Source organism: Delphinus delphis, chromosome 13 (genome assembly GCF_949987515.2).
Source record: "Delphinus delphis chromosome 13, mDelDel1.2, whole genome shotgun sequence".
NCBI classification, from domain to species: domain Eukaryota; kingdom Metazoa; phylum Chordata; class Mammalia; order Artiodactyla; family Delphinidae; genus Delphinus; species Delphinus delphis.
The window spans coordinates 10270140-10285110 of NC_082695.1; the positions used below are offsets into that span (position 1 = coordinate 10270140).

General features: G+C 48.1%; 1 protein-coding gene across 1 annotated transcript in view; it reads right to left on the reverse strand.

Annotated features, from left to right (window-relative positions):
* Positions 1–223: 223 nt before the first annotated feature.
* The window catches only part of SRRM4 (serine/arginine repetitive matrix 4), a 161739-nt gene continuing 146991 nt past the window's right edge, over positions 224–14971 (reverse strand). Inside the window, exons 9-13 of the mRNA XM_060029376.1 lie at positions 11651–11952; positions 8409–8600; positions 3081–3191; positions 2286–2426; positions 224–515 (exon numbers count right to left, since the gene is read on the reverse strand). Coding sequence (XP_059885359.1) covers positions 224–515; positions 2286–2426; positions 3081–3191; positions 8409–8600; positions 11651–11952 — 1038 coding nt within the window. The remainder of the gene's footprint in view (positions 516–2285; positions 2427–3080; positions 3192–8408; positions 8601–11650; positions 11953–14971) is intronic.

Consider the following 14971-nt stretch of genomic DNA (forward strand, 5'->3'; position numbering starts at 1 on the left):
TGAGCTGAGCCCCAGGGTGGTGTGGTGGAGGCTCCTAGGAGCTCGACATAGAGGCTGAAGCCCCCATACCCTCTTTTCCTCCCGCCCCCAGGGGAGCAGGAAGGACAGGGCCCAGGAGCCCTCAATGTCTATACCAAGGAGAAGGCAGGGTGGGCAGGGAGTGGGGGAGGCTGGCAGAGTGCAAGGGGCACCACAGGCAGCTGGCTCAAGGGAGGGCCTTTGCTTAGCGCCTTGTGCTGGAGTAGCTGTCTGCTGAGCTGTAGCTCCGGCTCCGGCTCCGGCTCCGGCTCCGAGAGCCCAGGCTGGGGCTGCGGGAGCTGCAGCTGCTGCTAGTGCGGGTCCGGCTGCGGCTGCGGCTGTGGCTGCGGCTGTGGCTGCGGCTGTGGCTGCGGCTGTGGCTCGGGCTCCGGGAAGAGCTTCGGCTGGCTGAGCGGCTGTACCAGGAGGAGGTGCTGCTGAGGCCACTGGATGAAGAGGGGCTGGGCCGGTAGTAGGGGATGGGGCGTTTCCGGGCACTGCAGGAACCAGAGGGAGACGGCATGAGGGCAAGACTCCTCCCAGCCTCAATCCAGGGAGCACAGGCACTGTCCCAAGAGACATTTCCCAGCTCCTCAGGAAAAAAAAATTCCCATACTCTTCCCTTGTAGTCCTGAGAACATCAAGGAGATGCTTTCAGTCTACTGCTGATATGTTTTGAAAAATCATAATCTCACTTTTTTTTTTTTTAAACACAGCAAGGCTGGGCTCAGGGAGAACCTCCAGCTGGCAACAGTTTTGTTTTGCTATTTTTATTTTTACTAGAACCTTCTATTTATGGCAAAAAGAAGAGGCTGATTTTCCACTCACTGTAGTGCATCAAGTTTCCTTTTGAAATAAATGTATGGACCTTTTAAAAGAAAAGCACATCTATTTACAGAAAATTAAGTAAATGGTACACTTAATAATCAGACAAGGCAAAAGTGGGGGATGGAAGTTTGGGAAACACTGAATGGGTTCATCATGATGGACTATTTGGGGTTGAGTATGGAAACCAGAGCGTCTTTTGGAAATGCAACTCTCTTCCTCTCAGCCTTCCTCCAAGTCCATTCCAAGGATACCTTCGAAAGTCAAGGCAGTGGGTGTAGGACTCCCTTCCTGCGTGCCAGACCAAGGCAGGGTGTTCTGTGAGACACTTGAGAAGGCAATGCCATTACCCTGCCTTACTATCTGGGGCACAAGTTCTTCTTCCTCCCTTCACGTCATCTCCAGGGAGGAGGCGTGGGAGGCCGGGATACTTGTGGGTCTCTGGACTGAGCAGCTGACCCTTGGAGGACCAGGAGGTAGGCCAACCGATTGTCAAGAGCCATTTTTAGGGCAACATTCAGCCATTCTCTCCATTTCAAGGTCCGAGAAATTTGTGTCCATTTAGACCTCAGGCTCCTCTTCTAGGGCCTTTCTCGTCCGAGACTTTATCTGTTCCAGGAATCTTTATCCATCTAGTCTGGCCATTCAGTCCATCACAGTGGAACACAGTGGGTTCTAGTGTTCAGCATGTAAGTTTACAAACTGCATTCACATCTCTTTGCCCCTTTTCATTTCATCCTTATGATACTTCTGGGAGTTATTTCCTCCAATAGTTCATGGGTGAGAAAACTGAGATTCTGGGAGATGAAGAGACTTTCCCAGCTCACCTGGAAAGTGGCAGAGCCAACATTCCTCTCCAAAACAGTGCTCCTCCCCTTACCCACTAGGGCTCCCTCCCAGTCCTTTTGGCACCTAAACAATCCTGTTTGCCCTCCCTACACTTGGTTCAGGGTATAATTACCTATGGGTCTATTCAAGCCTTGCATTCGGGCTGTGGGTCTAAGGGCGGAGGTCTGTTGCCACCGCCTGGCTCCGCCCCCACGCAAAGTCCCGGTTCTGTTCCTTGCTTGGGTCCCCATTCCAAGGCCCGACCTCTTTCTAGGGCCCAGCCCCGCCTCCCTCGCCCCAGCTGCAAGCGCAAATTCCGGCCACACCCGATTCCTCCGGCTGGGCTCACCCCTTGGCCAGCCACTGCATCCTACCCCACCCCGCCGGCCTAGGCCCCGCCCCCTTCTTGCAAGCCCGCACGGTGGCTGAGAGGGTGTTGACTCGCCCGAGGCTGTGAACAGAAACTTCATTTCGGTGGCTGATGGGGGGCAGGGTGTCCCTGAGCTCCCACAATCCTGCGATCCAGCCCCAAGGAGGCCTAGGGAGAGTCCGAGACCCCAGCGGGTGGGAAGGGAGTGGAAGTGAGGGAGGAGATGGGTGCCTCCTGGCTTCACCTCGTTATTCTCCTAGCCTCCAGGTGGCTCGGGGAGTCTCTCCGGCGCTTCCGCATGGGCGAGTAGGACCGACGTCTCCGCCGCGCTCGCTCGCGCTCCCGCTGCTGCGAATCCTTCTCGCTGTACTTGGGGTCCCGCTCCCTGAAGGGGTGCGGTGGGGATGTTACTGGGGAGCTGGGCTGGCCTGGCTTTTCGGTGGGAGGGGGGCACTCACTTCCTCCTTACCTTTGCCCTCCCCCTCGCTGGGGCAGGGATGGGGTCTGCACGGGGCTCCTAGGGAGGTGGGAGGGAAAATGACACGGCTGTGGGGAGAGTCTGCATGGATGGGTGGGTACCCGGGGGCGGGGGAGGGCCTTGCAGCTGGACGTGTGTAGGAGTGTCAGCCTTTGAAGGTGGGCATTGCAGGGTGAGGATATGACTGTTAGGTGGGCCCAGGTGCCGAGTAAGAATCAGAACTGGGGGGTATGGACATAGGGATGAGGAGTAGTATTAGGTGTGCGAAGAGTCTGAGGGCTGGGGTGTGGCCGTTGGAGTGTTTGGGGTGAGTACATGAGAACGCTGGGATGTACTGGGGGCCTGACTGCCACTCCAGACACGGCAAAGGGAACCACTATGATGCTGAGTCATCTCCCATCCGTAGCCCGGCAGGGCTTGACCAGAGAGGAACTCGCGGGGCTTGGGAGACGCCCCAGAGAAGCAAGTCGAGGAGGCGATGCCAGACAGGCGGATCCGAGCAAAGGAGTGGGGGCTGTGGGGCGGGGTGGGGGTGGGGGGGGGGCGGGACGGGGCCGGTACCTGCTGGGACTGTAGCGGGAGTAGCTGGGGCTTCGGCGGGACCTAGAGCTTCTGCTAGGCGGGCTCCTCTTGCCAGAATTGGAGGAATAGCTGCGAGAGCGGGAGGAGGACCTGGAAGAGAGGAGACAGCCTCTGAGGGGCCTGCTGAGCTCTGCCGGGCTTGCCCCGTCTGTCCAGCGTTTTATTCAGCTGGTCTCCAGGCCTTTTCATTTCTGGAGGCCAGGCAAAGGAACCAAGCCCTTACTTGAGGATGAAATCCCCTCCCTTTTGGATGGTTAATAATGATATCAACAACTTCCCCTTATTGAGTTCTTCCTCTCCTGGCCACGTGTTAGCTGTGTGACCTTTGGGCAGTTGATTTCACTTCTCTGGGCCACTACTTTCTGATCTGTAAAATGGGGGTAATTGTACTTACCCCATAGAATTGTAAATTAAACGTGTAAATTAGGGTAAATTACTTAGCATCTTGGCATATAGTCAGCACACAGGAAATGTTTATTATTAATATAAGTATTATATATTCTACTATGTGCCAGATTTTGAACTAATTTTTTTAATATCTTTATTGGAGTATAATTGCTTTACAATGGTGTGGTAGTTTCTGCTTTATAACAAAGTGAATCAGCTATACATATACATATATCCCCATATCCCCTCCCTCTTGAGCCTCCCTCCCACCCTCCCTATCCCACCCCTCTAGGTGGTCACAAAGCACCTCCCTGTGCTATGCAGCTGCTTCCCACTAGCCATCCACTTTACATTTGGCAGTGTATATATGTCAATGCTACTGTTTCACTTCGTGCCAGCTTCCCCTCCCCCCACTGTGTCCTCAAGTCCGTTCTCTACATCTGCGTCTTTATTCCAGCTCTACCACTAGGTTCATCAGTACCGGTTTTTTCGATTCCATATGTGTGCGTTAGCGTGCGGTATTTGTTGTTCTCTTTCTGACTTGCTTCACTCCGTATGACAGACTCTAGGTCCACCCATTTCATTACAAATAACTCAATTTCGTTCCTTTTTATGGCTGAGTAATATTCCACTGTATATATGTGCCACATCTTTATCCATTCATCTGCCGATGGACATTTAGGTTGCTTCCATGTCCTGGCTACTGTAAATAGTGCTGCAATGAACATTGTGGTACATGTATCTTTTGGAATTATGGTTTTCTCAGGGTATATGCCCAGTAGTGGGATTGCTGGGTCATATGGTAGTTCTATTTTTTTTTTTTGCTGTACGCGGGCCTCTCACTGTTGTGGCCTCTCCCGTTGCAGAGCACAGGCTCCGGACGCGCAAGCTCAGTGGCCATGGCTCACGGGCCCAGCCGCTAGGTGGCATGTGGGATCTTCCCGGACCGGGGCACAAGCCCGCGTCCCCTGCATCGGCAGGTGGACTCTCAACCACTGCGCCACCAGGGAAGCCTGGTAGTTCTATTTTTATTGAACTAATGTTTTGTGTATATTATCTTATTTAATCCTCAGCATTTCCTAGGGTTAGGTACTATTATCAATCCCATTCTATAGATGAGGACACAGAGGCAGAGAGAGATGATGTATTGGGTTGGCCAAAAAGTGCCTTTGCTTTTTAAGTAAAAATAAAAGACACACTTTTCATTTTCACCAGGAACTTTATTGAACAACATATTCACCCTTTTGTTCCACTACCTTCTGCCATTTTTCAGGAGACTTCATAATTCCATCTTCCCCAAACTTTTTATCTTTTTGAGCCAAGAACTGTTACAGATGCCTTTTACAGATGTCTTCCAGGGAATTGAAATTTTTTCCATTAAGAGAATTTTGTAAAGACTTAAATAAATGGAAACCTGAAGGTGCAATGTCTTGTTCAAAGGTGGCGGATGAATCAGAACTTCCCAGCCAAGCTGTAACAGTTTTTGCCTGGTCATCAAAGACACATGTGGTCTTGCCTTATCCTGATGGAAGATTATGCGTTTTCTGTTGACTAATTCTGGATGCTTTCCATTGAGTGCTGCTTTCAGTTGGTCTAATTGGAAGCAGTACTTGTTGGAATTAATTGTTTGGTTTTCCAGAAGGAGCTCATAATAGAGGAATCTCTTCCAATCCCACCACAGATACAACATCGCCTTCTTTGGATGAAGAACAGCCTTTGGTGTGGTTGTTCATTTCGCTCGCCCCGCGATCTCTTCCGCTCCAGACAACTGAACAGTAACCACTTTTCAGCGCCCACCACAATTTGTTTTAAAAACGGAACGTTTTCATTACGTTTAAGTAGAGGATCACATGCAGAAATATGGTCAAGGAGGTTTTTTTCGCTTAACTTATGTGGAACCCGAACATCAAAGCAATTAACGTAACCAAGCTGGTGCAAATGATTTTCAACGCTTGATTTGAATATTTTGAGTATGTCAGCTATCTCCTGCATGGCATAACGTTGATTGTTCTCAATGAATGTCTCGATTTGGTCGCTATCAACTTCACTGGTCTACCCGACCGTGGAGCATCGTCCAGTAAGAAATCTCCAGCACAAAACTTCGCAAACCACTTTTGACACGTTCGATCAGTCACAGCACCTTCTCCATACACTGCACAAATCTTTTTTTGCATCAGTTGCATTTTTACCTTTCTTGAAATAATAAAGAATAGTATGCCAAAAATGTTGTTTTTCTTCCATCTCCAATATTAAAATGGCTACACAAAAATTAACCGATTTTGATGTCTGTATTTTGAAATTTTGAAACTTTATTTTTTAAAGTTTATTTTATATATTTAATATAATTGTATGTAATACTTCTATTAATTTTAATATATTGTTTTCCTTTTAACATCTTTATTGGAGTATAATTGCTTTACAATGGTGTTAGTTCCTGCTTTATAACAAAGTGAGTCAGCTATACATATACATATATCCCCAAATATCCTCCCTCATGCACACTGATATGACAGCTGTCACATACACTCTAACAAAATTGTTTTGAATCAAGTTAAAGACAACTAAGTGCTACTAGAGCCATCTTACAGAAAAAACCAAACAAACCTTTTGGCCAACCCAATAATCTGTTCAAGGTCACTCAGCTGGTAGGGGGTTTGAACCCAGGTCTGTTTGGCTACAAAGTGCTCCTGACTTCTGCTAGACTACACTGTTGTGCATCCGAATTACTAACCCCTATGCTATTTCCAGTCTTCTTCCCTCTTGCTAATGCCTCCCACGTTTAGAGAACGACTGCCTTAGTTTTTCCACCACTTTCCTAGGAACATCTACCCTTCTTTCTCAGTCTTTCAAATAATTTTCATCTCACAGTTGCTGATTTGATCTGCTAGTAGTTCCTGCCAGGGTTCAGGGGGATTATGTGGCCATGTCTGTGTTCAGTGGGAAAGAGGGCTGGGATGGATTAGCAATGTCTGCTACAGGCACAGGAATGAGTAGGGGGGACACTCTCTCATGCTCTGTTTTTGCCAGCTTTCCCTCACAGGAATGCTAGCAAAGTTTTCCTATCCTTTTCAGTTTGAAAAGAAGTCTTGCTCTGACTTGCCCTCACCCAGGTGTTCCTTAGCCCCTTCCTACTTTCTTAGGTGATCATAATAACCATCGCCTTGGGACTCTATTCTTACATGTTGCCCAGCGTGATGGAAGGAGTGTGGACAAGGAATAGCTCCTCCAGTCTTAGTGCCCTGGGACAGTGTCCAGCTATGTCCCCTGAAAAATTTGCTTTGCCAACTTGCTCTTTGCCTATATATTGAGAGACATTATAAAAAAGAGTTACGATGAAATAATGCTTTTGGACACTTTGAAAGGACGTCAGGCATTTCTATCCACTGTACCACATAGTGTCCCTTTTCTGTGGAGCCATGTGAATCATTTTTCATACTTAAAAATCAGAAATAACTGCTCTTCCAAGCAACTGGTTCAATTTTTATCTTTTTTTTTAATAATGTAAAGGGACAATTTCCCTTTTTGCTTTGTCTGCCAGGGAGCTCAGAGTCACATTTGCAGCACACCTCCATAGCAACAACCGTCATCCCTTGGTATCTGCGGGGGATTGATTCCAGGAGTCCCTGCAGATACCAGAACCTGCAGATGCTCAAGTCCCTTATATAAAATGGCATAGTATATTGAATACACTGGCCTTTCATAACCAGGGATGTGAAACCCACAGATACAGATGGCCAACCGTACAGAATGGTAGGACATGCCTTTGGGACTTAACCTTCCTCCTGATTTAATTTTATTTCTCTCAATTTTCCTTTTAGCCTGACTTGCTCTTCTACTTATGTTACTCTATCATGTTGAATATTTCTGTTAGCTTCCTTGCCTCCTTATTTTGAATGAACTGGTCTTGAGGTAACCACCTACGTAAGCAACTGTTTTTTGATATGGTTGCAGAAGAGGAATAGTTGGGTTGCTGTTGGAAGTTCTTGTTTGTAGAGGGAAGCTGGACTCCATGAAGCTGTGGGTTGGTTAGATTGGATGGAATCTTCCAATTCCTGAGATCGCATGTCTATGCATTCTGCCATATCGTTATTCCACATGAGAAAATCAAACAATAACCAGGGGTTATTAGAATTGAGTGGTAAAGTGAAAAAAATGGGCACAATTCTTCTCCCTGTATCCATGCCCCTTGCAGTGTGATTTTGCAGCTCCTCCCACTAAGAGGAGCATCCCTTGCATCTATCTGGATTGGTCCTCTGACTTGCAATGGCTAAGAAAACAGCTGAAGAGGTCATGCCTGTTCCAAGCCGAGGCCTTGCACACTACTGCTCTCTCTTGGAACCCTGCCATCACCGTGTGAACAAGCCCAGACAAGCCTGCTGGAAGATGTGAGGCCACATGGAGCAGAGATGAATCAGCTGGGGTCATTCAAACCAGCCAGCCCCCAGACAACCCACCAGCTGACGGAAGACACATGCATGAACCCAAGAGAGAACAGAAGAAGAACCACCCAGCTGAGCCCAGCCCAAACTGCTGATCCACTGAATCAAGAACCAAGGAAAAACTTATTGATAAGGATGCTACACTGGGGGGATAATTTTTATGCAGCAGAAGATAACTGATACACATGAATGCATCCTCATGCCAATAACAACAATCAAAACTGACATTATATTCCAAGTACTGATCTAAGTGTCTTATAGTCCTCAGAACAATCCTTCAGGGTAAGTATTGTTACGGTTTTCATTTTGCAGGGGAGGAAACTAAGGCTCAGACAGGTTAACTGACAACCAAGGCCACCAGTGAGTAATAGATAGAATGGGCATTCAAACTCAAATCTGTTCCACTTCTGTCGCTTGGTGGTCAAACGACATCTCCAGTTACCTTAACTAGCTGCAGAGCCAAGGTCAAAATTGCACTCACCTTTTCCCAGAGGAGGTGGATCGGCTCCTGGTGTACCTGGGGGAGGCCCTGGGGTTTGGAGATCTGGAGGAGTGGGCGCTGGCACAGGACGAGCTGCGGGAGCGCCCTCTCATGGGGGAGCTCCGGGCTGTGGGTGGGACCAAACTGGACTTCTTCACCTGGGTGCACTCCAGACATGGCGACTGGAATCCTCTGCAGAGGGGAGAATGGCTGTTAGCACTGGCCTGCCCGCTGGTCCAGGGCATCTTCAGCTGATACTCACCTCCGTACTTTGCCTCGGCTGTGGTGCTCTCAGAACCCCCCTTCCACCTTTCCCCATCTTACTACCTCTGGAAAGACTTCCCAGACCACGGATGTTAGTGGAGCAGAGAGAGAGTAGGACACATACCACAGGGTGCATGATGGGTATGATCAAATCACATGGTGGAAGATTTCAGTCCCTCTGATCATATGAATGAGAAAGCCCAGGTTGGGTACTAGGGGGTTTTTACTGTCTCTTTAATGCTTGCAATCTCCCAAAGAGAGAGAGAGCAGGCCTGAGACTCAGAACCTTGGGCAGGCAACTGTAACTAACCAGAATTAAATACAGTGATTGAATCATATGTATTTTCACAGGTGCAGTCTATTGAGGACAGGTGATACAAATTTTCTATTTAAGATAGTACTACAAGTTTCCTTATATTAAAAAGTGAGTTTATTAAAGTAAGTGAGAGTAACAGTAGTATCTGGATACAGAACGACTCAAGAAAGTGACATGTAGTTGGTTTAAGTTGGGTAACTGGCGCAGCCCATTTTGCAGATGGGGGATTGGAGACCCAAAGAAGGGTGGAGGCTTGTTCAAATTCAGCCAAAGCACAGGGTCCTGTCATATCCTCACCTTGCCTAGAACCATGCTGGGTTCCTGTTGGTTCTCAGTAAGGACATGCTCATTGGGATTGGGCCAAGGGTCAAGTTCAAATAACATTCATATAGTTTCATCGTGACCCAGCCCCTGCCCACACGCCAGTCTCAGCTCGGGCACTTCCCTCTCTTGACTCCAGCCATAGTGGACTACTTGTCCCTCCTGGAATATTCCTATTCCCTTCCTTGCCTACAGGCTTTAGAACATTCCCACTGCCTGGAACCCTCTTCACTTGACAACTCCTACTCATGGTTCAGGCTTTCGACCCCCTTAAGACTGGTTGTGTGACCTCCATTGTGTTATCAGAGCCCCCAGCCTCCAATGCCTCCCCCCACCCCTAGATGGCTCGCTTGGTCTTATAATTGTTGTCTCCCTCCCCCAGACATGGAGCTCCCTGGGGACAGGACTCATGTCTCTCTGGACACTGTATCCCAGCACCAGGACAGAGCCTGAGACAAATGTCCTAGGTCATTGATAAACAGCTGTGGAATAAACAGGCTGAGCCCCTGCACATCCTGGGAGCTTCACAGCATCATCTCATTTAGCCCCCAACAACCCTAGGAAGTTGGCACTATTATTATCCCTTATTTACAGAGAAGACCCAGAAGGGTGAGTTGCTTGCTCACGGCCACCCAGAGTCTCAAACCCTGATCTGTCCAGCCCTGAAGCCCATGTCCCTGCTACCTTGCCAGCCCCTGCCTTTACTGTCTGTGGTTCCCCTGATTTAGAGCTGATGTCTCTTCCATTCTGCCCTCTGCTCATAGCTGACATGACATAAATAGCCACGGATTTAAAGATCATTTATACTTCACAGTGAAAGGCTGGGTCTAAGTTACTTAATTTGGCTGTCCACATAGATCAGATTAAGCAGGTAACTGCTAAATGCCGTTCAGGCTTAACTCCAGTTCTGGAGACAGATCTGTGTTTCAATCCCGGTGCCGGCCCTTATTAAGTGAGGTTCTTAACTGCTCTGAGCTTGTTTCCCCATCAGCTAAAAAAGAATTATAACAGAACCTATCCCATAAAGGTTTTAGAAGGAGTTTAGGAAGATTATCTATGGAAAGCACCTGGCATAGTACCTCAGGGCTCCAGAAATAATAGCTGCTGTTATTATTATTGTTGTTGTTGTTGTTATTGCTATTCTCAGTATTTCCTGCATAACAGCCCTGAAGTATATGAGTAGATATCTGGGCACATCACTGCCTGTTCTTGGAGACATGGACGTTTGCTCTGACCCAGCCCTGGCTCCCAGCCGAGCTTGGGTGTGAACTGAGGCCAGGGATGCCCTGAGGCAGGCAGATCCACCCCTCTCCACCCTCTCACCACTGGCAACCACTCACCTTTTCACCGTCTCCATAGCTTTGCCGTTTCCAGAATGTCATATAGTTGGAATCGTAGAATATGCAGCCTTTTCAGATTGGCTTCTTTCTATTAGTAACATGGATTTAAGTTTCCTCCCTGTCTTTTCATTGCTTAGTAACTTGTTTCTTTTTAGTGCTGAATAGTATTCCATTGTGTGTATGGACCACAGTTTACTTAACTATTCACCTATTGAAGGATATCTTGGTTGCTTCCAAATTTGGGCATGAATAAAGCTGCTATAAAAACATCCATGTGTAGGTTTTTGTATGGACATAAATTTTCAGTGCGTTTGGGTAAATACTGTGGCATATTTTAAAATGACAGTGACTTTAAATGTTAGACTTTCTCCTCTGATTATTGGTAAACTGACATCTGTTTTTTCCTGCCCAGCCTCCATCCCTCCTCCTGATAACAGTACCCTGCTTTTCCTTCAGAGAACCAGACATTCCCCAGTTTTAGTGTACATGGGAAGACTCATTAGCCCTGATGGTGGCATATGACAAGTTCTAGCCAAGAATACTGCATCCCCTGGGCAGTGTGATTGGTCTAGTGTGGGCAGATGACCCAAGCTGGGCCAAGCAGAGTCAATGAGCACTTGCCCTGATATTCTGCTGAAATTCTCGGGAAAGAGGCATTTTCCTTCCATTGGCTGGCTAGACCGATAGAATATTAACTGGATGGCATCTTTGCCAATGCTTTGGGAGGATCTGCTTGAAAATAAAGCCAAGAGAGGGGGAAGCAGAACTGAGAGATGTAATAGGAAAGACAGATTCCTGATGACGTATTTTTTGAGACCCTGGATCCAGCTATACCTGAAGCTGATCTCCTTGGATAGTTTTTTCAAAAATGATGCCGATCTCTCTCTCTCTTTCTCTCAAATAAAAGAGCTGGAGTCTGTGTGTGTGGTGTAGGGCTAGGGTGAGAGACTGAGATTGTGGAGCTCAGGCAGGACCCCCTCCTGCCGCCCAGGTGCACTGACCTTGACTCTCTGCCCCTGCTGGTGGGGGAGAGATTCTCCAAAGCGGCCCCCTCGTTCTGGGGGGAGGAGGTGGTGAAGGAGTTCCCTGAATCAGAGGTGTTGCCGCTGTTGGGGCCCCGGCTCTTGCTCAGGCCCCCAGTGGGGCTCTCCTTCTCCTGACCCCGAGACCTGGCTGAGCTGATCTGCATGGAGGGTGGCGAGGAGGTGTCATTGCCCGAGTCATACTCCTGGGAGCGTCCTCGGGACGTGGCGAGCAGCCTGGCAGTTCTGGTAAAGAGGGTAGCAGCCCCCGGCCCAGTGATCTGAAAGCAAAAACACCCGTCGGACACTGCTGCGCGCTGGGTCTGCGGGCTGTGTCTAAATAACCAAGAAATGTTTACCATCATGATGCACTGTAACGAAAGGAAAGAGAGAGAGGAGAGGAAAGGAGAGACGCCAAAAAACAAAAGCACAAATTCCTGAAAGAATACCACAGAAAGGAGATCTTTTTTTTACCCCCTGCTAGGATAACTGGAAGATTTAGGTATCATGCAGAGAAAAAAGCATGCGATCCAGATTAAACAAAAGAAAAAGGAAATTATACAAAATTTAATTTCTAAAGAATTAAATGAAAGCAACAACTTAAGAGAAGGGGGGGGTGTAAACACCCTTAACCTAAAACGATAATAAAAATAAAGAAAAGTGGGGGGAAAGAAAGGAGGCTATGGGCCTGAAAAAATATATCTTGAAACTTAAGAACAAAAAAAGGAGATAAAGCCAAAATTTTAAACGTCAACCAAATCCTCAACAAATTTGACTTTTTTTTTTTTTAAAGAAAAAGTTGCCCGAATAGAACCGTAAACAAATATCACGTGGGGAAAAGAAATGAAATAAAGATGAGAGGTTTTTTTTAATATAAAGTCAAGGTCACAAAATGATATTTTAGTAGTTTTCAACTAAAGGGGAAAAGAAAGAGGGGACAAAAAATAAAAAATGGAAGTCAAACTGTCTGACGGAAAACAAACAAAAAAAAGCTCTCTACGGATATCTGCGTGTGTCCTTTTCCCCCTGGAGAAGGTAGCTAAGGCGCTCGAGTGGCTTCTAATAAATTCTCTCATGTCTTTGCGGATTATATCCACTTACCAAGCAAGAACTCCTCCTTTAGTAGGTAGGTAAGGTGTAAGAGAAAGGGAAGAGCGGGCAAGGTGAGTCCATCATTAGAGTCGCAAATGACAAGAAAAAACACACACCTTTCTGTACATCCTCACACTTGGCCCTGAACTTTTTTGGGTTTTCAGTGTTCTTGACAGGTGAAGCATCACTTCTGGTTGGCTTTCTCAGTAACGGGACCTCAAGCCATCAACACTAACCTCATCAGTCCCTTAATGCCCAAGTTGGACCAAGAAACCCTTGCTGACAATGCAGATGGCGGCTAGAGTTCGCATCAATCTAAGGTGTCAAGATGGGGGGCGGGGAACAGGGAAGGTGTGCTTGTGACAAATGGCTTTGGGAGGGGCTGCCTTGGGGTGCCTGGGAATGAGGAGGGGTCCCCAGGATCCTGTGTGGGGCTGATCTAGGACAGATGAAGGAGTAAAGGAGGCGAGGGAGAGACAGTCCTCGGGAAGGCTATGGTGTGTTTAGAAGTACAATGGATGGTTTTCTTTAAACGTTCAGACCAGTCTCGCAGCTGGGATGACATAGTGGGTTTGGTTCTGGTCCCCCAACAATACCATGCTTAGATGTGGGCAAGATGGACCTCTGCCTTGGGTCTCCTCCTGCGATAACCATCCCCTTGGGGTGAGAAATCTGTGGGGCTGGGAAGGCACCACCTGTAAACCACTCCCCCTGAAATGACTCTCTGGGGACCTGAAATCCCAGAATTCTCTGTTTAAATGACCCTGAGTCCCCTTCCAGGGTCTCTGCAGGATCACCCATGGATCTGTTCTCCCAGGGGTAGACCATGCTTCAGGTGTGCACATTCCTAGGTCCAAGTGTGGCTATTTGAACAGAAGTTGGATGTTCAGGCTTAGGTGTCCGTGTGCTTGGGTGGGAGGTCCATCACGGTGCTGGACGGTGCAAGGACACGGGGGAGAATGGGAGGGGCCAGGGCCTCGGGGCAGTTTCTCCCTACACTGTCATGTTGTGGCCTGGCGCTCCGAGGGGTCCAAGATTCTAAATCCAAATCTGACTTTCCAGATCATTTCGAAGGTACGTTTGCCAAGATAGGAGAACCTATTTCCTCTAAGTTTGATGGATTGACTTATAAACATTTGCATATATAGTGTGTGGCTCTCCTTCTATGCGCTTGTCCCAGGCCCTGCAAATATTAGTGTAGGCCTCACCATCAAAAGCCTGCTTCTCCCACCCAGTTTCTCCCGTGCACCTTGGGCCTAAAGAAGGGGGACTTCTGGGCTTTCTTAAGGAAACACTTCTGCCTTCTCAGCAGTTGGTCATGAGGGTGAGATACAGAGACAACGGAACTGTGAGAATAAGTGATGACTCCACCAGCTCAGGATATCAGCTCCTGGAGCTGGGGAGGTGGGACTTCCTTTGCGGATTCTCCCAGGAGGCTTTGCACACAGACAAGGTGGTGGTCCAGCTTTACCAGGTTCCACCCAGCGTGGCTGCCACTGTACATGCTTGGCAATCTGGCTAGCTTTGCTCTGGGACAAGGGACCTCAAAATAAGGTTGCCCAAGTGGGGTTTTCTAGTGTGAGACTTCTTTAAAAATTAACGTAAAGGCCCTTTTTCCATTCAGCTCCTTTTTGTCTTGCAGTTTGCAAGTTGGATGCCATATCTTTCCCACCTCTGAGAGTTCAATGGCTACATGTGTATTTCCACCACCTCTGTCAGGAATGACAAGGCATCGTGCCAGGCAATTAGACCCTGGGACCTGGGCTCTCAGGCTGGGGCTTGGTCTGGGGATGGGCTCATGGAATCTTTGCCTCAGAGACAGTGAATGTTTGGTAGCCAGTGTATCACAAGTGACTCAGGTGAGCCCCTCCTGGAAGGAACCAGGCTGGACCATGAATACAATGGTTTCCAGTATCCTACGGCTTTTGCTGCCTGGAGGCATCCAGTCTGGGCCTTTCTCTGCCCAGGTACTTGTTTCCACCTTGACTACTAATTTCAAAGGATATGTCCTGGTGCATCAGGAGTCCCCAGGGGGAAGGATCTCCTGAACATAAGGCCCCTCGGGGCTCGTGGATATAGAAGGGGACTTTGCCTTTTTCGCATTCTCAACCCCACATCCTGAGCTCACAGGGACACTTTCAGAGTGTCGCTACCTGACCACGACCACTATCCACGTGCAACTTGTGTGATCAGAACTGAGAACTCTCT